Here is a 27243-nt window from a genome sequence, read left to right on the forward strand (position 1 = left end):
AAAAAAAAAAAAAAAAAAAAAGCCAGGGGTGTGTCTCGGTGGTAGGGTGAGCATCTAGTATACATGAGGCTCCTGGTTTGACCCCAAGCATGCAGTAGCAACAGTCAAATATTGGACAATGCATATTGGAGTTTAGGGCTTTCTGAGAGCCTATGCATCTCCAAATAGGAAGCCCTTTGTATCCTCTTTGCCTCTCTTTGTATCCTCTCCCCCCGCCCCGACAACCCACCCCACCCCAACTCCCACCTCACTCACACACTGGAACCAGCATTCATTGAATGGATGTTTCAGTTCTTCTCAACCACTCAAATCCATTGCTAATTAAATAAACAGAATAGCCAGACATGCCAGAGCATACCTGTAATCTCAGCACTGGGAAACTAGAAGAGAGAAAGAAGATCAGAAGTTCAAGGACAGACACCCTTGGATACATAGCAAGTTCAGGCCAGCTTCTGCTAGATGAAACTCTGTCAAAAAATAAATTAATGAATGAATGACTAAATCAATAATTATCAGAGGCAAAGCACTCAACAGGTTTTTTTTCCTACCTTTTGCTTTCATAAAACAAAAAAACAACAACAAAAAAACCTAGAGTAGAGTAAGTATGAGCACCAGACTTGCTATGGATTACGTGAATCTCTGCTGCATGGCTGCCTTTGGCCCTGATCAAATTCATTTGAACACCTATATGACCATGATCCATATTTGACCAAGAGAACCCATACCGTCCAAATGCTCATGACAAAAGAAAACTCTATCCATGTAGTTCTGACTGGCTTTTGCTTTTCTCTCCTCCTTACACTTGGGATGTGCCTGGGGTCTTCTGAGCCAGTGCTTGCTACTAATGACCCCTTAAGAGTTCTCTTGAGCAGGGTGTAGAGATGGTGTACTGTCTGGTTTTGTGTCAACTTGACACAAGCTGGAGTTATCACAGAGAAGGGAGCTTCAATTGGGGAAATGCCTCCATGAGATCCAGCTGTAAGGCATTTTCTCAATTAGTGATCAAGAGGGGAGGGCCCACTGTGGGTGGTGCCATCCCTGGGCTGGTAGTCCTGGGTTCTATAAGAGAGCAGGCTGAGCAAGCCAGGGGGAGCAAGCCAGTAAGGAACATCCCTCCATGGCTACTGCATCAGCTCCTGCTTCCTGACCTGCTTGAGTTCCAGTCCTGACTTCCTTTGGTGGTAAACAGCAGTGTGGAAGTTTAAGCTGAATAAACCTTTTCCTCCCCAACTTGCTTCTTGGTCATGATGTTTGTGCAGGAATAGAAACCCTGGCTAAGACAGATGGCTTAATCATTAAAGTGCTTACACCATGTGTGGCTTTTTATATGGGGAGTTGAGATTAAGTTCAGGTACTCCCTGGTCTTGTGTGGTAAGCCACACATGGTGTTACACATCTGTAATCCCAGCACAGCTGAGGCTGGCTGGAGAATCTCTGGATCTGGCTGGCCAGGAATCGGTAAGCTCCAGGTTCGGGGGGGACCCTGTCTCAAAATACACAGTAGAGAGTGATTGAAAGATAAGCTAGAGAGTGACTGAGGAATCTTCTGGTCTCCAAATGTACATATGCACACATACATATACACACAGGCACAGAGATAGATAGATAGATAGATAGATAGATAGATAGATAGATAGATAGATAGATATAGATAGAGCTAGAGCTATACATACAGATACATATATATGTGCATATGTGTATGTGTGTATGTGTGTGTGTGCATATGTGTGTATCCACATAAATGCAACCCTCTTGAAGTATCCCTATTATATCCTCTTGCTGAGTAGAGACTTGCCTTAAATGTAATAACTAATTCACCTGCTTCTTTCTGAACTAATAGTCATCAGTACTTCTAGAACAAGACAAGAGTGGTTGCAGTTAATACAAAATTTAAGGGAGTACTCACTTTCAGGTGCTAACCCTGTACTTGCATGGTTCTGAGATCAAGCTCCTACTTAAATGTGGCTCCAAATCCTTCTGCATTGCCTCACAGATTCACCTGTAGTTCCTTCAGGGAGGAGATGAGGATTGACTCAGTTTTGCTCTCTTCCTGGTGGGTGAGTCCATGGGCCTTATTTCCAGTCCCTCCCCCATAAAACCTTGGGGTGGGGAATGGAGAGATGACTCAACAGTTAAGAGCACTTGCCACCCTTGCCAAGGACCCATATTTGATTCTCCATACCCATATCCTATGGCTCATAACTGACTAACTTCAGCTCTTGGGGATCTGATATCCTCTTCTGGACTCCATAGGTACTTGCAGTAGCATATACATCCACACACATGCACATAATTAAAAATAGATTTTTTTAAACTTGTGCCTCAAATTACTTTCATATCTGAAACCAGGAAATGGTTTCCAGAATAACCAAGAAATTGAGATCCTATGGTATGTTGTGATAATTCTGCTCTTAGATGACCACTTTTGGTTTTCAGAATCCTTGGTCCCTCTCAGAAATGGGCGTGGTTAGTGTCATGTTCTACGGATGACCTTGCTGATGTGTCTCATTATTATGATATTTCTCAATTCTCTATTTTCAAAGCTTTTAATTTATCATCTAATAGGCACAGTGATTCACAGAATTATCCATCTTCATTTTTTTCCTATCTTAGGTAGACAGTCCTTATTACTATTCATAACACAAGCTCAGCGCCATAGTTAGTAAGTGGTGTCATTTGTACCTTAATAACTTTGTGCCTTTCACACCATTCAAAAGAAAATTGAATATTATGAAACAGTGAATGAAAGCCCCAAACAAAAACTGAGCTTTCTATAACCCTCCTTGCCCAAGTATGAAAGAATGAGGCCCTCGAGTAGCAGAGCAGGATGCAGGGAGAGTCTGTTTGTATGACACGTGGTCATATTTCATCTCCGCCACTTCCATAAAATATTTGGACAAAAAAGCAACTAGGGGAGAAAGGAATCTATTTCCACTTACAATTCCAGGTTATAGCCTGGCATCGCGGGGAAGCCAAGGTACCAGGAACTTCAAAGAGCGGAGAAAGAAACAAATGTATGCATGCAGCTTGCTTGTTTTCGCTCACCTTGATTTTTCTCACCCACACAGTTCAGGAGCCTCCACAGAGGGAATTGTGCTTCCCACACTGGGCTGGGGCTTCCCCACATCAATTATCTCAATCAAGACAATTCCCTCCCTTCATGGCCACAGGTCAACCCCATGTAGACACTCCCTTGTTGAGACTCTCTTCCCAGTGAGTCTATATTGTCACATTGACAAAGCTAGCCATCACAATAAGTACCCTGGAAAGTCCCAACACACCTTTCCTGCATCTAAGTTCATACTTAATTCTGTTCTTTCGTCCCCATGGCCACTGATGTTTGGAGGACCTTTTCCCACATTCTATTGGTTAGAATTGTCCTCTCTAACCAATTCACTACAAATAAACTCCATTCATTCTTTAAATCCCAATTCAATTATTTCTTTTTCAGATTTCTCCCTGTTCCTCCAGCTCCCATCCATCCACATTGTCCTCACACCAATGAGCCACAAGCAAATGGTGACATCGGGTCTAGGCTTGTGTTTCTGCATGACTCTAAGTGCTGCACGGGCAGGGACTCTTGGAGACACCATGTGCCTATTACAGTCCTTCCTGAGCTGAATCTAACTGTACATTCAACACATTTTGTTTGACACTTTAGCCCAGGCTGGCCTCAGATTCTTAGCAATCTTCTCAAACAATAACCCGGCTTCAATAAAACTGGTGAATATTTTAAATGTGCCAATCTGAATGTCCCAGATGCAACGCAGCAGCAGGTTAACCCACAGGTTTGAAGGCTTTGAATGAGGGGAGTGGCCACTGACTATTTCAGAGTTAAGGAAACCAACAAAGAAGTCAAGATACCTAGAACCCAGCAATGGCAGAAAGGGCTTGCCCATCCCAGGCTTCAAGGTGCTCAAGAACAAAGAAGCATTAACATTACTGGGCTTGTTAGGCTCAGAGCTCTGGTCCCTGACAGACCCTCTAAGCTGCGTTTGTCCATCCACTCTTAGTAAGCCAATTAAAAACAAATAAATAAGAGGCAAAGCCAGAAGATGGAGATTTATTCAACGTGGCCACTCTGGGGAAGAAGGACAAAGAGATCCAACCCCCACCCCACTCCACAGTCCCTCTTCAGGGTCCTGGAATGAGGTTTGGGTCAAAGTAGAGCCAGATATATATATATATATATATATATATATATAAAACAAAACAATCCCAATCAACTTGTGGTTTTGCCTGCTATTGTCTGAGCTCCAGTCTCTCCTGTATGGTTAGAGTTATGGCTAGTTGTCAAAGCTCTCTGTGAAAGCCCTTCCTGGGACACAAGCTTCCCTTCTGTTTGGCACCAATTCCCAGGGGTTACTTTGTTTCACTAATCTGAGAGCCAAAGACAAGGGCACCGATATCTCTGTAAAGCATCCTGATGTTTGTCAGAACAGTCACTCTACCAGATTCCAGAGTGGAAGCTGGAACCGGCAACAGCTGCAGTTACAAAGAGACCTAACTCTGGCCAGAAATCTGCCCCAAGGCAGGGATAGCCAAGGGGAAGCCTCCACTATCCCTCCTGTCTTCTGCTCCCCCAGAGTCTCTTATGGCAGAGGAATGAACAAAGAGGCTGGAGAAAGGATGAGAGGCCCAATATCTTGAGAGTAAACAGAACAGCAAAGTTGCCACCGGTGAGTCAGCCTTACTAGACTTCCGGAAACTTCATCTCTCCTAGTTATGGTGTAGATAGAAATAAACAGGGTCGGCTGTAATTGCTCCACAGTTCTCCTGCTCCTACATGCTGTGAGCCAATTAAATTTTCCCTGCGGGTCATGCCCTGACTATTAAATACAATGGACCTCATGCAGCGCATGAACTGAAGGCACCAGATGAACTATGCTAGGTGGCAGCGGAGGCTACACAAACAAACCATGAACCCTGCATGAGTACGGCTACCTGCACACAATGACGATGTTTTAAATAAATAAATAACCTCTATCAGGAGACTGCAACCTCCATGAGGGTCCGTCTTTAACCTTGCATTGCAACTGCTATGGCACTTTGTGTGATAGAGGATGGGTTTGGAGAACAAGAGCCTTGGTTGCCTAGGAATCTATTAAGAGATAAGAAGCCCCGGATACCCATTGTCTTAGTCAGGGTTTCTATTTCTGTGCAAACATCAGGACTAAAAAGCAAGTTGGGAAGGAAAGGGTTTATTCAGCTTACACCTCTGTTCATCACTAAAGAAGGAAGTCAGGACTGGAACTCAAGCAGGTCAGGAAGCAGGAGCTGATGCAGAGTCCATGGAGGGATGTTTCTTACTGGCTTGTTCAGCTTGCTTTCTTATAGAACCCAAGACTACCACCCCAAAGATGATACCACCCACAAGGGCCCTCCCCACCTTGATCACTAATTGAGAAAATGCCTTACAACTGTATCTCATGGAGGCATTTCCCCAACTGAAGCTCCTTTCTCTGTGATAACTCAAGCCTGTGTCAAGTTGACACAAAAAACCAGCCAGTATATCCACTAAGGGCTCTTCTCAGTGAGTATACTCTGGCTCAGCTTTGCTGATTCTAAACCCACTGCAAGAAGGCACCTGCCTTCCTCCTTCTGAGCTGTTCACCTTCTTGCTCTCTCTCTCCTCTCCCTAGTCCTGAATCTCAGATCCTGAGGCCTGCTCAGTCTCAGATCCATATTTTAGGGCTGGAGATGAGGGAGGAAATGGCTGTCCACCCCATTGCATTGTTCAACAATGAAAGTCAAAAGTGACACTGGGAACTTCAGATAGATTATTTTATCATCATCATGATCCCTGTGGTGACGTCACATACCTTCTGCTTGTCACCTGTTCTAACTTGTTCCTGTGTTAGAGCATCATCATGAGCTACCTTTATCTCCTGGTGCCCTTAGTCCCCGTGGTCAATTACCAGGTCCTGACAGTCATACTACATAATCCCCATGTCACAGCCATGTCTGACTGTCACATGTGCTTAGCCAGAAGGAAGAGTATAAGGAGAGGCATCCATCTCATGAGTGGCTACTTTTCTCACACCCTCAAGTCCCAGCTTAGCCACTAGCAAAGGTAGAAACGTCCCAATGTGGTTTGAGAGCTGAGAAACCTGGAAGCCAATTGAGAAATGTGTGTTGATGGGAGCTGTTCTCTTTGAGTGGCTATCCTCTGACCCCACAACATCTTTATTCTATAGATGTGACTGTAATAGAGGGAGGAAGGCCTCCTTCTGGCCTCAGGGGTGTAACTTCTCTCTGGACACCAGACAGAACCCAGCTTGAATCCACCTTTAATGAGGGGGAGGGGCAGCCCATAAAGTAATAAACCATCCAGCCAGAAAGGTAGTTTGGCAAGTCAAGACACTTGGCAGCAAGCCTGGCCACCTGAGTTCTATCCCTGGGAGCCACATAGTGTAAGAAGAGAACAAAGTCCCACGGGTTATCCTTTAACCTCTGTGTGTGTGCCATGATGCACATACCGTCACATACATGCATATGTGCACATACACAGGCACATACTTGCGCGCGCGCACACACACACACACACACACACATAAATATAATGAAAGAAAGGAGGAAGGGATTAATTATTAATTATCCTGGGGTTCTGTGGAAGAACTTAGTTATCTTTCAGAGTTCCAATCGAGGGCACTAAGACCTCAGGTTCCCTTCTAAAGTAACTTTGGGGAGAAAACATCTTCCTGGGCTTGAGCAGACATCATATGAAATTAGTGTGAGCCAACCACTCTGCCAAATTCCTGATATGCCATCCCTGTCACTCTTTACAATGATGGTTCCATGAGGTGGTCCACAACCTTGTGATGGACAGAGTCCACTCCCTCCAAAGATATCTACATTCTCATCCCTGGAACCTGAGGTCATGGGACCTCACAAAGCAAAGGGAATTTCACAGATGAAATTAATTTAAGGATCTTGAGCTGGGTGGGTTAACCTGAATTATCTTTTCAGCTCCAAGTAACCACAAGGCTCCTAGAAAGTCAGAGGCAAGAGGTCCAAAGCTGGAGAGATGAGGACATTTTACCTTACTGGCTTCGAAGATGGTAGGGAGAACATACTGGCAAAGGGATGAAGGTTTTCAGAAGCAGGAAAAGTCAAAGAAATGTGGTCGCCTTGGCCCTCCAGAGAGGGAGACATAGTCTTAAACCCTACCTTGATTTTAGACAGGTGTGACCCACCGCTAATCCATGACCCCAAGAGTTATAAGAAAATAAATCTGTGCTTCGAGCACTATGCTATAAGTAATTTTACATTAGGGGGAGCAATTGTATGCAAAACTTAACCTACACTTCACAGGGGGAGAGTGTACCAGGAACGTTAGGTAATAATAACACCATACAATGGCTGCAGGGGTCCAGATTCCAAATGACATCTAGAGGCTTTGTGTAGATTCTCCTTAGGAATGCCAGTTAAATAGGGTAATGCTGGGGGTAAGCTGACAGGGAACAGTGAGGGGTCTGCTGTCCTACCCTGTCTTACTGAATAAGCAGGTTGCCCCTCTCCTCTGCCATTTTTTCTTCATAACCAAACATCATCATTCTCTTCCTTTTGAGTACATACATTTTTGAGGGGGCCGTGGAATGTTTCTCTTGATGATTAACCTATTTAAGAGGGGGAAGTGAGGTTCCTTCAAAGCAGAGCAGGGGCCGGAGAGATGGCTCAGCAGTTAAAAGCATTTGCTGCTCTTCCAGAGGAGCTGAGTTTGTTTCCCAGTACCCCAGCTGTCTCATTATCTCTGCCCCACCCCACCCCACCACAAGCAGACACCTAGACTTGCACCGCCCAGAGCACAGAAACTCTGGCATTGGAGCACCCTCAGCAGCAGAGAGAGAGGGAGGGAGGGAGAGGGAATGAGGGAGGGAGAAGGGATGAGGGAGGGAAAGAGGAAGAGAGAAGGAGAAGGAGAGGGAGAGGGGGAGGGAGAGAGAAAGAGAGAGCCCCACCTGTCACCTATATAGGGTGGCTCACAACTACTTGTAACTCCAGCTCCAGGGGAATACAGCACCCTCTTCTGGTCTCCAAAGGCATAGCACTCCCACACGCAGTGCACATATGCATCCATAAAGTCTTAAAAAAAAAAAAAAGGTGGAGCATACCTATTCTTCCTGGGCATAGGTAGCATAGGTGTTGTTGCTTCACGCACAGGAAAAGAAAGCACAAGATACCAAACAGTGTTACCAAGAAGAAGCAGAACTACCACTCTCTGCTTGGGTTGCCATCCGCGTAAAGCCTTATGAAGAACTGCAGTGTCAGAAAAGGCTCATGTGACTTCAGGATACATACCCAGGAGTCTGAATGACATAGCTCAGATTCCCTGACTCCCACTGTGTGGATTAAAACAAAATAAATACTGCTGGTAGATGTGGCCTGAGAACCTCCAGAATGCCCAGCCCTGGGAAATCCAGCTGCTGAGACACATCTGGACAGCGTAACAGAAGCTGCTGTCTCCCACAGGGTATGGAAAGCACAGCTCTAATGAGGAACAGATTCCTCCGGGCCACCCGGGAAGCACTGAGCAGGCCACTGAGAGACAGCTACCCAACTTTGGGAACTGGGGTAGTCACAGGATGGAAACCCACTGGGAAGAAGCTCAGCCACATAGCATCTCAACCATACCACACATCCACTGTCCATTTAGTTATTCCTTTATTCTTCAGGTTATCATATGCTGACCTTCCTTTGTGCGGAGGGCTCCAGAAGACACCCTCAAGATGCTTGTGAGCCATATGAGGCCTCTGAGTATTTGGAGAGGGGCTGGTCTGACTTGAGATATTCTATAAGCCTACTGTATATACTCCAAATGTCGAAAACACAGAGCAAATACACATCATTAACTTAATATCATTTTGAGTACACTGAAATGAGAGCAGTTTGAATAGTGTCCAGTGACAGTCATCCCTGCAACAGATATCATGACCAAAGGCAAACTGAGGGGAGAAGAGGGTTTCTTTCCATTCACAAGTCACAGTCCGTCATTGAGAGAAGTCGGTACAGGAATTCCAAGTGGTAACCATGGAGGAACAGTGTGTAGTGGACAAGTCATAAACCAATACTTTTCTAGCTCCTCTATACAAGCCAGGACGACCTTCCTAGGGAATGGTGCCACCCACAGTGGTCAGGGTCTTCCTGTGTATAACAAGACAAGCCCACACAGACCTACCCACAGGCAAATCAATTTGTTCTGAGCAACCCATCCACTGAGACTCCCTTCTCACACAACAGCCAGATGCTGACAGTTAAAGCTAAGTAGGTTGGATATATTTGGTAAAAGACATTATTGCAATCAATTTCAATAGCTTCTTTTTTACATTTCTTCCTGTGCCTAGAAACCATTTTGGTCATAGTGGTAGCATGCTCTGGGTTTGTATTTGACTGTGTTGTTCTGTAGGCTTACAATATGAAAGCTGACACAGATGTTCCAAGTCCAGGGATGACACCTATATTATTGCCCAGCCTGATACACTAGGATCCTCAGTACTTGGCCAGATTGTGGAAGTCAGGTGCACAGTGCACAGAACAAGTGCCTGGAAGAGTTCACAGCTAAGCTGTAAGCTATGTTAGTGACAGGACTGGGGAGCTCCAGGAAGTGACCTGGAACATGCAGAAGCACAGCAGACAGCCTACTGAGCTTCAGGCATATCTGTTGTGAGGTAAAGGGTGCTAGAATTAAGAGAAGGATTTTGGCCACTAGGATAACAGACATCGCTCCTGGGGCATCCATCAAGAGCAGAAGAGCGGAACACTTGGCAAGCCACCAGTGAAGAATTTCAATGTTCCAGCAGCCATATTCAGAAAAGGACAAGATAGCTTAAACTGAGTCTTCCTTAAGTCAATGTCTAAATATTATAATTTTAATCTGTAAGCATTTTCCACAGCTCTCAATGAGAAATTTTACACTTTTTCAGCTTTTTAACTTGTAAGTTTTTTACTATTTTAAGTGTGCGTGTATACATGTGCACACGTGCACACACATGTATGTACATGTAGTATGTGTGCAGATATCCATGGAGTCCAGAAGAGAGCATTGAATTCCGCCCCCCCTCCCCCAGTGGTGGAGTTACAGGCAGCTATGAGCCACTCAATACCCAGTATGGGTGCTGGGAACCAAATTCTGGTCCTTTGCAAAAGCATCGTGTGCTGTTAACCACTGAGCTATCTCTCCAGCCCCATTTTTGCTCTTGGGTGACCTCATAAATACTAAATCTTTGTAGTCTGGTACAAACTTTATAGTGACCTTGTGTGGCAGTTGGTATGACATACAAGGACTGTTGTCACAGGTGCTCTGCAGCTCCTGGGTTAGGTGAGACAAGTCTCCCTGACTCTCTTTTTAATGTAATGTTGGTTTCAAACAGAGAGGGACATTAGGAAAGTCTTTCTGGGGACTCCCCAATAAATGGTGGGGAAGGAGACAAATCTCCCCAGGTGCTATCAAACATCTGGAGAACACCACCTATTGGGGAACCTTTTATAAGCTGATAAATTTGTAGCAAAGACTGTGTTCAGCCTTGACCATGCAGGAGTATCAGCACACTCTTGGGTGTGGCCAGTATAGCCCTGTAATGGGTTTTGCCCAGAGTCCTGAGAAGAAGCAATTGGTACTCAGGCAGCCCCCTCCACTCTCTCTTCTAAGTGACAGCCAAAAGCAAACCTCTCAGAGGCTTCTTCCTTGTGTTTCTTCCCGGACTGTGAAAAGCCAATACAAACATTCCCTCAAGAAGCTCAGTGTGTAGACGAAATAGCTCCACAAAATGCTACACACTGTGCCTGATAAAGAATTGATCAAAAGTGGTAGTCTCTTTCCTTCTAAGCCTCTGCCAGTGGGGCTCCTGCACAACTCCAGGAGCATCCTTAAAAGAGCATGGAGAGTCTGACAGCAGGAGTGGGGTGGGGGTAATTAAATGACCTCCGGAGATTACTCCTGGCCCTTTATCCATTTTCTGCAGACAGAGCTTCAAGGCGACGTTTCATTTCAGAGAGAAATTTCCAAAACTATGCAGATTAAAGGCAACCCTACAGGGGGCTTCTCCTAACCCTTCAAGCATCATGATTCACTTCAACTAGTAAGAAAACAACTCTTTGCTTTTTTTTCCCCCCCGGACTCCAGCTTAGTACAGAAGCAGCTTAAAGTGTACCTAACTGCCTCCTGTCATTGTGGTTGTTCCAGATGCTGAGACAGGAGGATTACAAACTCATTATCTACTTGGATTACAGACTGAGTTCCAGGCTACCCTGGGAAAACTTAGTGAAACTCTTGTCTCAAAATAAAAAGTAAAAAGTAGGCTGGGGTGTGGCTCATTGGTCAAACACTTGCCTAGAATACATCTAGAAGGGACTAGGGACATGGCTCAGTGGTAGACCAGTTGCCTACAATCTGTCGGTAAGGGGCTAGGGGTTGGATCAGCAGTAGAGTACCAGGATAGAACCAATCAGGAAAGGTCCAGGAATGTGGCACAGTAGTGCAGTGCTTAGCCAGAATTTACCAGTGAAGAGGTTGAGGTATAACTCAATGGTAGAACGCTTGCCTAGAATCTGACAGTGTGGGACTGGGAGCAGAGGTCGAGTGTTTCATCAGATTCCACCATGATGGGCTAAGGGGGTGACTCAGTAGTAGAGCATTTGCCTGGTGCACAGGACGTGCCTGGGGTTCCTAATACCCAAAAGGAGCCTTGTGAGAGCCCTGTTACTTCTGAGAACTAAGTGAAACAGTCTGTTCTAAGTAAAATTGAAGGGTAAAATTGAATGCTGGATTTGAACTCTCTCCAACCTAATTCTGAACCACATTCTGTTCCCTGTAGCCATGTCATCTTTGAATGAATTACTAATGTTCTTTAGCTTTAAGGCACTTATCCTTAAAATGGGCACTGTATGAACCTTGCAAGCTAAGCAGTACGTATGCAAAGTAGGAGTCTGTTCAATATTTATTACTTCACTTACCTCCTCCCGACCCCCTGCAAAACAAAACAGTGAACTGTAAAAGCATTTGTGATTTCATAAGCTCGGGATAGGGTGTCAGGAGCCAGGTATGACTTAGCTGGGTCCTTTGACTCCCACAAGGCTACAGTCAAGATGGCAACTGAAATATGATCTCATTTCGAGGTTTGACTGGACAAGTACTTACTACTTCTAAGTCCTTTGGGGTTTGTTGGCAAGATTCAGATCCTCAGAAGGGCTGGGGGTCTCCGTTCCTCACTGGCTATTGGATGGAATTAGTCTCAGGTCTCGGGATTCCACGGAGGGATTCCACAGGGCAGCCCCCATTAATGCAGTATGCCTCTCTGGAGTCATTGCTGTTCGGATGCCCTGGCCTTTTGTTAATTTCATCTTGGAAAGAGGAGCCCATCACTTCTGCTGTGCTGTGCAAGGAAGCAGGTCCCCTTAGCTCCAGCCTACACTCAAGGAGAAAATAACCCAAGGATATGACTCCCACAAGGGGCAGAGAGCTATGCTAGCAACCATCTGTCACGACATAGTGCTCTTCAGGAAGCACAGCGAGCCTGCCTCATCTACAGATTCTATATCAGCAGTTTCAGCAAACGTCTATGAGGAAATACTTGGAGGAAAAAAAATGCATGAACGTGAAGACTTTGATTGGCTATCGTGATTCACTCTATGGTAGCAGAGCACAGTATCATGTGGTATTTGGTGGTACAAATAATCTAGAAAAAGAAGAGTCTACGGGGAAATGTGTGTAGGTTCTATGTAGATACATAGCCCACTGCTTTATACAAGAGCACCTACCCATGTTGGAATCTGTGGAGAGCTTCAGAATCAACCTCCCAGAGATGCCCAGAGGCAACTATGGTACCGGGTTTTTATGACTTCAGAAGTCACCATGTAAATGGAAGGACTCAACTGACTTGTTTATCAGGATCAAAACAAAAACAAAAACAAAAAATCAACAATCACCTGGCACTATCACTCTAAAAAACAGGTTTTTCATCACCCCAGAGAGACAAAAATAACTACATTTGAAAGACCCATCGAATTTATATTAAGGGTTGATTTGACAGCACATGACTACATAACAGTAATTGGATGGTAGAGTCAAAATGCCCTCCTCTCCTCCGCCTAACTTTCAAGGCACACCTGCAAGCCTTCCTAGCTGTTTTAGAATACCTACATTTTTATAGAGATGTAAATAAAAGTACTTCTTTCGGTTTTCTCATTTAGCAAGATTACAAAAGCATTCGATCCCGCTGTGTCTCCTTTATAATTAGTGGCATATATCTTTCTTTTCCTTAACAGCTATTGCAACATCCCCACTCAGTAGATGAATGTAAAAAGCCATTGTTTATTTACCCATCCCTTTACTGCGACACATGAGCTGCTTCAGTGTTTTGCCACTAAAAGCGACGAAGTCATTATCTTTTATGTTTTTCTCCCATAAATGGAATTGTGTCTCTAAAGTCCCAGAAAAGCAATTTGAACACAAACATTTTAATGGTTCTGTGAGTTTGGATCCAAATGAAGAGAAGCCTTTGATTTTCAAATGAGCTAACATTTCTCCATCAGCCACAGGCTGAGTTCCCTACACGCAGTTAACTATGCCTAACTTTTTTGTTTTAATGCCAGAGCATCTAGCCTTGACGCTAAAGGAACAAGAATATTAAAATTGTGAGACTTTACAAAAAATATTTAGACTCAACCTATTATAAATTTTTATAAATTGACTTTTGTGAGGCAAGAGATGTTGCGTCCCCGGTTAGATTTCACTTGAGACATGGAGGGCAGGCAAGGTTCCTTGTCTTCTCCATTAATTCCCACAGCGCCCTCTGCAGTTCACGTTCTGCACAGCATCGAAGGAAAGGCTCAGAACTCACAGAGGATCACCTTAGCCCATCCTCGTCCCCTTCCCGCCCCGTAGTGACATTCATGAGTCTGAAAAATGGGAAAGGAAACCATAGATCCTCGTTTCTAGGGAGGATGATCCTCTGAAGAGAGTGCCGCTGGGTGGAAGCCGATTTATCCCAGCAATTAGAAAGCTAGGGGATTTCGCAAATGAGGGTTTTCCTCTGGTAACTAATTTATTTAACCAAATTATGAAGCAGAGTTATGTAACACTTAAGTAGGCAGGTCTCAAATAACCCTAAGAAATACTCTCATCGCTTAACATTCTGTCAGACCACTCTGGTTTATAAAATATATATTTATCCTCTCGTTGTGAAAACCATAACCCTTATTTTTCAGACTCAGAAGACTTACAGAAGACAGGTCCGCTCGTGTGACTGACAAGAGGCGATTGAATAGGTTTGCGCCACAAAAAGTTGCTGGCTGAACCACTATTTGAGCTGCAGCGCCCTCTGGTGGATGGCAGGTTGGATTGACTTCTTCAGGCACATTTTCCTGATCTCACTAATGTCTCACTCACCTTGTGTTCCAGGTAAAGGAGGCCATGCAGCGCATCCACGACCGAGGGAACATCGGGAAGTTAATTCTGGATGTGGAAAAGACCCCGACCCCGCTGGTAAGTGGAATGTAGAGGAAACTACCCAGTTCAACACCAAAGACAAACCAATGGATCGTCAGTAGTCACAACTGGTGTCCAACAGGCAGCTTACTAGAAGTGATCACATGATGCCAGAATGAGAGATTAGCCATGGCCTAATGAAAGTGGAGACGGGAAAACGAAAGTGTTTGAGAAAGACAGGAAAATTGCTGAGTGGGAACAAACAGAAAATGGATAGAAAAGGGAAAAAAATGTTTACAGCTGTTAGCTCTAGGCACCAATGCAAAAGTTTCCTGCATAATTTTAAACAGCGCACGTGCATGGGCACAACAGAATGGTACCCACCACCTCCAGGATGCTTCCTGGTACTCCTCGTGAATTCACTTGCTTTCATCAGGAGAAAACGCTAATATGCAGGCAATCCACAAGAACACAGCACATCAGATTTATCTGTTCTCAAACTAGCAGCTTTAGGGGAGAGGTGGCATGTGATGTAGCCCTTAATCAACAGTCTCTGACGACTTGCATTCAAAGCCAGGAGCTCAGTCCCATTTGCAACCTGGGAAAGTTTTGCCCACCAGCTTTGGTCCTGTTTATAAGCAAGAGACTGATGGGTTCTTCTCAGTCACTTAGAAAGGCAGCTGCTGAGTATGGCCGGCCATCCTAAGTTCTAGGTAAGCTAGACAGAGAAAGTATGTAGGCTTGTGCAGCGGTATCTGTCATTTTTCAAGAAATTTAAGTAAAATAAGTAAAACAATCCATGACTCTCAGTCCAAGTGTATATTTTCAGAAACAGACCCTTGCCTTCTGTAGCCCAGATGGCCATTTCACTCCATACAAGACAGTCAAAGGAAGGGTCATTTTGTGCTACTTATGCTGCTGATAATGACATGGATATAGTTTTTAAAACAAGAAGTCAGAGGACTGTTAAGTGGGAAATGATATTGTGGAATTAGGAAGAAAGAACTAGAGTCCAAGGACTCCCCTGTGGTCTACATAAATATGTCTCTTTCAGTCCCGCGCATAGAAGGTTCTAGAGCTGCCCTGGCCAACTATTGCATTTAAACAAAATATCTGGCACTGGCTTTCCATGCAAAGGCACTGCCTGTCTCCACGAACCCATGATATTCTGCTGGCCCTTGGTCTAGACTTAGGTTTACTTGACCAAAGGTCAGAACCTGTCATATGAAGATGAAAAGATGCTCCCATTCGGGCCAAGAGCTCAGCTCTACCCCTGTTGAGTTATTGTCCTTGTTTTCTGAGAATGTTTTTACCTTGACACCCAAAGGAATAAAGAGACAGTGAAGAATGGGCAATTGACGCATCAGTGGTAGGGAAGGTGTCTCGTCCCTTCTAGATAGAAGGCTAGAATTGAAGGGATGACAACATGAAGTCAAGCTGAATTCAGAACATCATGAGAGTCAGGATGGACCCCCAGGAGGCCATCTCCAGAGCTATTAAGTGATGCTAAAGGCAGTAGCAGGGCCTTAGCAGGTACTAGTAAAAGGTACAGAAGGGATCCTCAAAGGGACGTCTTCCTATAGGAATGACCAGTCTGAAAGAAGTCCATCCCATGATGCTTCATTCCATCCCATGATGCTTCATCCAATGCTCAGAGATGGTGAGGGAGTGGGTACATGACCTCCATAATGATATCTTGTTGAATTACAGATGGCCAATGACAGCACAGAGACCAGCGAGGCAGGGGAGGAAGAAGAGGACCATGAAGGTGACAGTGAGAACAAAGAGAGGATGCCCTTCATCCAGTAAGCCAGACCTCGAGTCCACAAAGGTGGAGGATGGCTGGGAAGAAGATGGCCACCAGGAGAAATCTTCTGTGCCCCAGTGAACAAATGCTGTAGTCCAGTGTGTGTCGTGTTTGTCCGCAGTCAGCCAAGCTAAGAAGCTGTTGATCACTGTTGTGTTTGGAATTAAGTGCCAATCCCATTCCATGCAGTATTGTGTCCCTTCCTGGTCTGTATATCATGCTCTCCCCTCTCCCTTGAAGCAAACCCATCCTTCTTCAGGTCCTTCTTGACGGTTCTAGAATAGCCTTGCAAACTAATACTAGCTCACGGGGCCCAAAGTCAGAAACCAGGCCACGCTTGATTGAAAGTATTGTCACGGAGCCCTGTTCAGATCGCCACTCTTCTTCGGGCCAATGACACTCTGCCTGCCAGCAATCAGCCATGTGTCCAAGCATGGCAATTATCAGTTTGGCTAGTGACAAGAGAGTAGGCCAAGGAGTATTCACGATCCCATACATACAGAATTCTCCAAGCAGTTGCTTTGTCACTGTCCCTCTTAAATGCTACGTCCCTGCATGCGTCTCTGCACCCTAAGGTCTGAGCCACTCTTTAACCCTCTTCCCTGGTTCTTACTTATTAACCCAGGGAGGCAGATGTGGGTTCTTTTCTGGATAGAGATGCGTCAGCAACATCTATCTGAGGACCAGCTACAGAGACCTGTCCTCTGAAACCATATCTCATGAACAAAGTCCTCCATGTGCCCGCACATGGTTTATTGAAATCCTAAGAACACTTGCCAAAGGTAGGTCTAACTCAAATGTCATTAAACTCACCTGGGTTCTCACTCTCAGCCTTTGTAATTACCAACTGCTATTTTTAAGTTCCTGCCCAGGAAACACCTTTCCTAAGGAAGACCTCTCTTGAAGACGATTATATGGGGTTGAAAAGTCAATTGGTTTCCCTTGCCTATTCAAAGCCCTTTCTAATGTGTAACACACACGAGGGATACAGGTGGTGGCTGCCCAGCATCTAATGCCAAGTGCATGGTCCTCCTGTTCAACACACAAAACCATGGTGCTGATTTGCAGGTTCCTTAGAAATTGGGGGCCGAACTGCTTGATCAAATATCCTGTTCAATTTTCCAGCTTGAAAGAAACATTCTCATCCTTTCTAATAGGCTTTGAAGTGACACCAGTTACCATAGAGGAAGAGAAGTCTCCCTTCCTCCAAAGTGCGGCTCCTCCTTCCCCAGCCCTTCTGTTCTAAGAGGTCACATGTCCATCACTCACAAACTGAGCTAGATATAAAAGGCACCCATGCAATGAGCGCCCTGAACTTACTTTGTCTTCTGGAAGACCTAAGTGGGATCCCATGACTGGGTTGGTGTTCCAAGCTTCTAAACATCCTTGAAGACTTAAGAAGGCACCAGTGTTGCCCATTTTTTCCACTTAATGCTTCAGGGTAGGCACCATTTTCCCGTGTGGGCTGGGAAGGAGCAAGTCTCCACAATTCCCCACTTGGTTTGCAAAGTCTCTGTAGCCACTCTCCTGTCATTTGTCATGTTCCTTTATCCTCATCCTGATTTTGTGACAATGACTTCTTCATGCCAAATATTTACCTGAAGGGAGTCTTTCCTCACTGTGACTGGGAAAGTCAAATATGAAGATGAGAAAAGGAGCTGCCAGCCAATAGGCCAAGGGGCGAGAATATGTAAAAGAGTGCCAATCACAGATTCTTATTTTCTACCCCTGGGGAGAGATGCTATCAAGAATACCACATAATCAGTTGCATTTCCACCATAACCATGCTTAAGGGTGGGTAGACCTGAGAACCACTCTCTGAGTGCTATTACTAGTATGTATAAATAGCCTTTTGAAAAGGCTAAGACTCGAGTCAGGAAGGTTCGCCTTCAGGCAACACAGAACCTGACCCACGTTCATCTCTCCCCAAACCTGTTTTCATTTGTTTCATTTTGAAAACCATCGATCACGCATGTAAAACCTCTCCTTCTCCTGAGAACATAGAAAGAGAACGTTTGACTGTGAGCAGCGTCACCATGAAGAACAGGAGGGTGGGTGGGTGAGGGACAACTGGAGGCGGTCAGTTATCCCGTGGACCTTCCTTCCCCTCTCATGATTATTTCCTGGAGGCAGTGTAAAGAGTGTATATGTTTGCCTTAAGGGAGCTGTGAAGGCTTCTTGGAAGGTTGAGCTTTACTAGAACGAACCGAACATCATCTAATATGTCTGTGGCTTCAGAGCTTTCGTTATATTGTTATATTGTGCCTATAAAGCAAATTATGTTTACATAAAAATATAAATAAAGTATTCAGCATAGCATAACCTCTCATGGCATCCTTTACTCCCCATAAATAGTTGGATGTGTTCCGATTACCTTAGCAATGCAAGCCTATAATTCCCGCACTCGGTTTAGCAGAGAGTGGAAGATGATGACATTGAGGCTAGCCTGGGCTACATAGTAAATTGCCCTCTCAAAATAAAATTAATTGCATGAAGATGATACCAGTGATGATGATGATTATGATGGTGGTGGTGGTGGTGGTGGTGGTGGTAAGCATTTATGAGTCACCTACTGAATGCAGCTGAAAGAACAATGCAAGTGTGGAGTCACTGACTCCCAACAGTGCTAAGTCCTGTCTCATATGACACACATGCATAGATAGAAAGACCAGAGCATATGAAACATCACTACTAATCTGAGGTCACATGGCTTGTAAAGGAGACCAGCCCTCACCACATTTCAGCCAGGCCTTCACTATGGGAAGCTATGTTCTGAACCACCAATCACACTGTCTACATTGTCTCATACTATAAACATTAGTACACTACTACTGTAGTATTCAACCCTGCCTGCAATGTTAGACCAGACATCAAAGCCTGAATCAGGCAACACTGACTTGGCAGTTTTTCTCTGGGACAGAAACTTAAGAAGGAGCCTGGGCTGTGATGTGTCAGCTCTCAATTTATGGGACCTGGCTCCTCCAGGCTATTTATCATGTAGGCTATGCTCAACTAAATCACATAATGTGAAATTTCTCTTTAGCCCTAAAAGATTATTAGGAAAAAAAAAAAGAGTCAAATATTTCCTTTGTTCTGGACTCAAGTTTGGCTCAAGACTCCTTGGAGGAATTTGATCCTGAAGGCTGATCTCTGAAGAATCCCCTCTGCACCCTTCACCTAAGGTCCTTCCCACAGCGGCTCGCTTTGTCTCTCTCCTCTCTCCTCTCTCCTCCCTCCTCCCTCCTCCCTCAATAAAGCTTCCTTCCAAGCTTCAGCAGGAAGCCTCCCATTCCCTTTAAGGCCCCATCATGTTCAGATCGATCTCCCAAGATTGCTGCTGCCCAATGTTCTCTCTCATACCCTAAGACCCCATGATGCTTTGGGGCCCTCATACTATCAAACCTCACAGAAGAGAACTGAGTGTCAGCTTCCTCTGCAGACACCCACGGCTACCTTTACAGGAGCTGTAACATGATGTTTCTCATCACCATCCCTTGCTCACTAGAACTCCTTCAGGGATCTCTTTATCTCTGATTTCAAGGTTGTGCTTGTAAATTTGCTTTGCTTTGTAGTGACAAATAGGCATGTCAAGAAGCACTTTGTTCCTCTCCTGGCCTACCCAAGTAGTCCATAAAAGTCTGGTTTTTTTTTAAAGCTTGCATATCTCAAGAATATTCATTTTGACACCAACACTGTCATTTCCCCTTTCCTATTGAATGCTTTCTTCTTTGTACAGATATTATGGCTACCCTTTACTTTACTGTATGTACCCAGCCACATCTAAACATAGTCCAGAAACAACACCAGGAATTGAAACTTAAAGGGAGTAAGCTCTTAGTAAGCATTCTTTTTCTGTACCCACACTGTCCAGTGCTGGAAAGAATTGATACCTGGAAAATACTAAGAAGACTCTTCCCTTTTGAGAGTTTATCCATCCCAATATTTGTTCCCTAATTTGTTTATGGGAAAAGAAACAGGTGCCTTATCATTGTCCTGAATAGATTGAGCCAACCTTGGACTTGTAAAGATGATGGTAAACGCGTCCTCTGAATATTTCAATAGGTATCCAAACCTCCAAAGGGGCAGCCCACCCAGGGGGACTGAAGCAACAACACAGCACAGGTACAGTCAAGGAGAGCAAAAGCCTTAGAGTTTCTCCAATGAGGGTAATGCTTTGGGCAAGCTGATTTGATATCTGAATTTCATCCAATTGAAATGGAAACTGATCACAACATCCCACCAGAAAAGGTTTATATATTAAAGACTTTTTCTGGATGCAAGCAGTATTCATAGGAAATACTGTTGGGGTATGAGAAAAACAAAACAACCCACGCCATCACAAGAGTCCAGCAAAGCAAGATCTTTATTTGAATTAGGCAACCAGGGACCACATATTCAGCAGCTGACTGAATCCCTGAAGGGAAATTGCATGGCATATTTAAAGGGTGAAACCACAAAGCAAAGTGGGACCGGGGTGGTCTATAGCGTTGTCCAATCATATTCTGACACAAGGGATTGGGCAAGAGAGCCTCCCATTATGATTTTGCCTGGACTTGGGGTGGGACACTGTTATGGTTTGAATATGCTCAACCCAGGGAGTGACATGATTTGGAGGTACGGCCTTGTTGGAATAGTGTGTCACTGTGGGTGTGGACTTTAAGAGCCTCATCCTAGTTGCCTGAAGCCAGTCTTCTGCTAGCAGCCTTCAGATAAAGATGTAGAACTCTCAGCTCTGCCTGCATCATGCCTGCCTAGATGCTGCCATGCTCTTGCCTTGAGGATAATGGACTGAACCTCTGAACCTGTAAGCCCGCCCCAATTAAATGTTGTTCTTATAAGAGTTGCCTTGATCATGGTGTCTGTTCACAGCAGAAAAACCCAAACTAAGACAGCCAGTCACAGGAAAGGGGTAAACACTGATGGCCTTATTCCAGCCAACTGGTTTCAAGATCTTTGACTCAGAGCCTTGAGGAATAAGCCTCATCCTGGACATTTGGTCCATAACTAAAAATAATAAGGAAACAAAGGAGTTTGTTCCTGGGCTGGGGACCATGAACTCCATTTGACCCTACAGCAAGATGGAAAAGTTATCCCTGTGATGGCTGGATTCAGATAACTGTCTCCTTACAATACATACCAGAAGGGACTGGATTGTGAGAGCTCTGCCTTTATTGACGGCTTACTCCATTGATAGATTCAAAATCTGAATAGGCTATTGGAAAGGTCTAGAAGTATAGAACTGTGGAACAAGAGGCCTTTGGGGAGGAAGTAGGTCACTGCCTAGTGTCATTGAAAGGCTTACCTGTGACGTTCCTTTCCGTTCCTCCTCTCTATTTCCTGGCTGCCATGAGCTGAACATCTTTGCTCTCTCATGCCCTTCTGATGTGTTGCTCTGCCTCACCACAACCCAGAATCAACCAAGTTGGCCAGCCATGGACTGGAACTTCTGAAATCATGAGCCAGTCCTTTTTGGTGTGAGTTGTTTTCTCGGGTACTTTGCTAAGGCAATTAGAAGTCTGGCTGATACAAATAGCCATATTGTCTATGTTTGAGGATTGTAGTAAAAATTAAATGTGGCATTGTATGTGTAATCCATTTGTATTAGTCAGGGTTCTCTAGAGTCACAGAATGTATACAATGTCTCCATGTATTAAGAGAAATTATTGAAATGGCTTACAGTATGCAATCCAACCAACCCAACAGTGGGCAGATATGAACAGGAAGTCCAAGAAACAAGTAGTTGCTCAGTCCTATGAGGCTGGGTGTTTCAGCTGGTCTTCTGTAATAAGCTGGAATCCTGAAGAAGTAGGTTCCAACAGATGGGCTGGCAAGTAAGTGCAAGCAGGTAAAGAAGAGTGAGACTTCCTTCTTCCATTGTCCTTATGTAGGGCTCCAAAAGAAAGTATGGTCCTGATTAAAGGTGTGTACAACATGCGTGGTCCTAAACTGTTCTTTACTTGGAACTTGCTCTGTCCCAAGCTGCCCTTGAACTCAGAGATCTGCTTGCCTCTGTCTTCTAGGATTAAAGATATATACTACTTTGCCTGTGCCTAAGCTTTTCATGACCATTATGCTTTAAGATATATATCAAGAGCCTGTGTCTTCCAGCCTTAAGATCTAGATCAAGAGTGTGCCCTCCAGTTCTGGATTGTAGTTCATTCCAGATATAGTCAAGTTGACAGCTGGGAATAGCCATCACATCATTGAATGCATCACCCACAAGTTCCATTCTAGAAGTCACAAAGACCAAATACATGCCTAATGTGATCCAGTTATAATCTTTTTCAGTGTCTTAACTGAAAAAACAAATTTCAATCATCAACCAGCTCTCAGTTTAATGTTGTGATAATAAGTTTTATCTCTTATATGAAAGGCAAATTTATTTGAGGAAATTCCCTTGATACTGAGAATTTATGTGTTGAGTAGAAGAGTATGACTATAACTAACAAAAACGTTCCTTCAGGTCTGATAACTTTCCAGGCAGATTCACTATCATTAAATACTTGAGTGTAGAAGTACAAGGTAAATTTATGGAATGATCTGCCTGGCTGTTATGTGCACCATGTGAAGAGAGACCACCAGAGCTATGCAAATAAGACCATGGAAAATCAAGTGAGGAGAGGGAGGGCAGAGAGAGATAGAGAGATAGAGAGATAGAGAGACAGAGACAGAAGATTATGGATATCTATGAAATCCAAGAGTTTCAATTTTATACTAAATGTGAAAAAAATGCTAAGATGGTGTTAAAGAATGGAGAAAACCATGGGAAATCTTTCCAATAAGCCTCATTATTTTGCTTGATCCCCCTGTGGGAAGCAAAACAGATGGGGTACCATATTGAAATGAGACTTTTTGATCAGTTTCCCAGGATCTGTCCATGGTCTATTTGGCCATATTTTAGGGTGACTGCTAAATTGTTATGATGTGGATATTATTTATCTCAAGGAAAGTACAGCCAGGCACAGCTTTTCCCAAGAATCTGGAAAGTCTGTTCCATTAGAAGCTTCCAGAAAGTAAAATGTCATGTGAGGAAGTCAAAAGTAATGTAGGGCAGCAATCCACATGGTTGCTCATGAGTCTCATGCCAGGACTCACGTTCAAAAACCAGAATGATTCACACAAAGTATTGTTCCAACTCCAAGTTAGATGTCCATAGGATAAAACTAAATGAAAATAAACCATGAAAATTAGCAATAATTTGCTACTTAACAGTCATTTAACATACAACCACATGGAAATGCAAAGATGCCTTGAAAAGAATGCATCATCTCACCCTAGATAGGGTACCAAATTTCAAAGAAGTTGGGTGGCCTGTCCACAATCATTCTGTCAGAAATTGAAGGATCCTGGTTTGAAACACAGGCCTCCATCTAATAGAAAAGCTCTTTCCAGTAGTGGGGGACAATAAAGTTCGACAATCCCATGTATCCTCCTTACAAGAATATTTGCCACATCTAGACAAAGATCAATAAGTTCCTCCTCACTAGACCTAGTACAAATCAATGTTCTCAGGAAATCTATCATTAGCCCAGCTTATGTCGTGGGCCCATCTTCAAGCCAATCACTGAGCAGAGGGATGGCTCTTTTAATTGTCCAGCCTGGCTGCATGTGCCCACTCCAGAGACTTACATGGTAAAATCAGACAATCTGATTGATGCCTGTCCAGCATGGCTGTGTAAGGGGAGGTGTGACACAGTTCCTGCCCATGGAGCATCACTAGGCCATTGATCGGCATGTGGGCTGATGGTTGTTGTTGCCCTGAAGCTGATCTGCTGTCCCTTTTATTTTACTTTCAGTCTCTCTTTCTAGGGAATATAACTCCCCCATCACACAGAGCTAATCACTCCATAATAAATGAAACAGATGTGGTTCACAGGAATGAGGAATGGAGGTGATCGTGATCATGAGGCTGTGGAGGATGAAGAACAGGCCTTCTGCTTGGCTTTTAGGGCCATGGGAAAGGATCTAGACAATGTAACCACTGAGACCCTAAAAGTCTATGTGGCCCTTTGTAGAAATTGCTCATTGTGAGACTTGACCTTGAAATTGAACTTAATGAGGAGACACACATGTACCCTCCAGTTCAATGACTGCTACATTAATTAGCCAGGTTGAACCTGGGGACATCAAGGATAGAGAGTTAAAGTGTTCTCAGGAAGAGAAGACATGGGTAGGAAAAGAAGGAATCTATAGAAAACAAGCAGATTGATAGATGGGTTTATCTTATAGGAGGAAAGTTTGTATATGTTCGAATAAAATTAGAAGGAGAGTAACAAGGTCATGGAATGACTAGGATAAACAAAGACTAGAGAGTTAAAAGATGATGTACATGCATATAAAAAATTAGTACTTCATCCTCCTGGCTGCTTGAAGGATTGGAGATGACAATTCTGCCTTTACTTGCATAAGTTTTAAAACTTTGTAAGAAATTATTTTAACCTTTGTAGTCTGTCATTCTTCCATGAAAACAGTAACTAAAGACTGCTGTCTGCTGTACAGGAAACCACAAGAGTGGTGCCCAGCTACCCATGAAGAGCAGGCTGTGTAAACACTATAAGGAAATGTGCTTTTGCTTTATGTTTAGCTTCTGTTTTAAGGGAGCTAGGGTTGGGACTAATGATACAGGATTTTTATAATTTATGTAAGTTAAGAATGCCTAAAAAACTTATTAACAGTGATCAAAGCCTTGAAGATGTAGCTTTAGTAAATAATGGACTGGATTCAGGCACACTGGTCAGGAGAAGACAAAAGAAGGAAATGGGGAAAAGGTAAAGAATGAGAAAAAGGAAGAAGAAGGAAAGGAAAAGAAAGGAGGAGGAAGAATGATGAGAATCCTTGGACAAGGAGAGAGCCCTTGACTGACAGCTGCATCCACTACTGACTCAGAGTCATTATTAAATCAGCGATACTCCCACTCACCCCTTTCTCAGGACCCTCATCAAGCAGAGGCTGGAACTCAGTTGTTCAAGAACCATGTCAATTGACAGAAGGATAAACCCTCTTAGGAAGGGATGCTGGCAGTTAAACCATCTGTGGTGGTTTAAATAAAAATACTCCCCATAGGCTATGGAGAGCGGTACTATTAGGAGGTATGGTGTTTTAGTTAGGGTTTTACTGCTTTGAACAGACACTATGACTAAGACAAGTCTTAGAAAGGACAACATTTAAGTGGGTCTGGCTTACAGGTTCAGTTCATTATCATCAAGGCGGGAACATGGCAGCCTCCAGGCAAGCATGGTGCAGGAGGAGCTGAGAGTTCTACATCTTCATCTGAAGGCTGCTAGTAGAAGACTGACTTCCAGGCAACTAGGATGAGGGTCTTAAAGCCCACACCCACAGTGACACACTTACTCCAAAAGGGCGACACCTTCTAATAGTGCCACTCCCTAAACCAAGCATATTCAAACCATCACATGTGGTGGTGTTGAAATAGGTATGGCCTTGTTTGAGGAAGTGTGCTACTGGGAACAGGCTTTGATGTTTCAGAAGCTCAAGTTGGTCTAGTGGCTTCTCTCTCTTCTTGCTGCCTTTGGATCTAGACATAGAGCTCTTGGTTCCTCTTGCAGCACCATGTCTGCCTGCATGCCGGCTCGCTTCTGCCATGATGATAATGGACTAAACCTCTGAACTGTAAGCCAGCTCTAAGTAATTTTTTCTTCATAAGAATTGCCATGGTCATGGTGTTTCTTCACAGCAATAGAAACCCTAAGATCTTTTCCCGCTGATGCTATGATTCTAAGGCATATTCTACATAGTATCACAAGGGGCTACCAGGAAGGGATCAAATGCAGGTTGCCCCCAGTAGTGATGTTCTCTTTCACGATCCTTGGGGGCTCTTACTTTCTTATCTTATTCTCCTGCTCGCCTATTTATTCTTCATGACATCTCCTTCCATATAAACCAGCCCCCCCAAGACTTCCAATGTATTGATCATTCACTATCAAGCAGTCATCTAAGCTCCCATAGCAGCCCCCACCAAATCCCACCACATACATGGTCTTGCTGGACCAGAATCCACCTAGAGCTGTATACAGTTCTTGGCATGCTGACAGCTCCCATCTGAAGCTTTTCCATTGGTCTTTGTTCTTCTCCGCCTGCAAGCATATTCCTTCACCACAGGAGACAAGCACTCATGGGTTGTGTGTTGGGGAACAGGACCCAAAGAGTAGGCTCAACCAATGGAGATGGAGAGTCTGGTGATGGGAACCCCACCCAGCACCCTTGGGCCATAGCTAAGAAGCATGGACAGTCTCCCAGTTCCCTGATCCTACCTCCTAACATCTTCTACTTAAACCACTTTGGCTTAAGCCCTTTTCTTTAAGCCACCTTTGGGAGAAATCCAAATAAAAATAGCATTTTAGATATTAGTTTGCTGACTTCTGACTATTTTACAAAGTCCATGAGGCCATCCCCATTTCTCAGGGATAACGAACAGATCAGAGGCATCAAATAAAATATCCAAAACAATACAATCGGTGACTTCATTTCCAGGAGTCACACTCAAGAAATTAAGCTGCGCTCTCCCAAACGTCCAGGTCCCTGAAAATAAGCACAACCACTTGGGACACTGGAAACAGTTACTCAAAATCTAAACTGGTGTCCTTACTAATATGACTCCTGGTGCCAGTCCCTCTCTGTTTTCCAAACGTCCTCCCAGGGAGTGAGAAGGGATTACTGTTGTTTTTCCAACTCTGGAGAATTCTACCTGAGGCCAAGGGGAGGGCCAAGCAATCCTGATGACTTAAAAAGCTGTGCAGTGAGACAGGGAAGCAGACCAACACAAAGAACTGGGGACAGGCTGCCCCAGTGTCTGCTGCCTCTGCTAAACACGCCTAAAGGCCTGGTTACTGAGCACAGGTTGCTGCAGCTCAGCTGTACGACACTTGCTTGACCTGTGCAAAGCTTTGGGTTCAGTTCCTACTACCGCTACCACCACCACCATCACCACCTTCCCCCCCCCCAAAAAAAATCTCTTTGTTTCTGGACAAAATTTTTAGCTATTCGTTGTATT

The 27243-nt window shown here is 44.2% G+C and overlaps 1 protein-coding gene across 1 annotated transcript in view; it reads left to right on the forward strand.

Moving 5' to 3' along the window:
- The window catches only part of Vat1l (vesicle amine transport 1 like), a 168671-nt gene extending 150120 nt beyond the window's left edge, over positions 1 to 18551 (forward strand). The window contains exons 8-9 of the mRNA XM_031341507.1: positions 14399 to 14482; positions 16136 to 18551. Coding sequence (XP_031197367.1) covers positions 14399 to 14482; positions 16136 to 16234 — 183 coding nt within the window. The 3' untranslated portion in view covers positions 16235 to 18551. The remainder of the gene's footprint in view (positions 1 to 14398; positions 14483 to 16135) is intronic.
- The last annotated feature ends 8692 nt before the right edge of the window (positions 18552 to 27243 follow it).

The sequence above is a fragment of the Mastomys coucha genome, unplaced genomic scaffold (assembly GCF_008632895.1).
Source record: "Mastomys coucha isolate ucsf_1 unplaced genomic scaffold, UCSF_Mcou_1 pScaffold22, whole genome shotgun sequence".
NCBI classification, from domain to species: domain Eukaryota; kingdom Metazoa; phylum Chordata; class Mammalia; order Rodentia; family Muridae; genus Mastomys; species Mastomys coucha.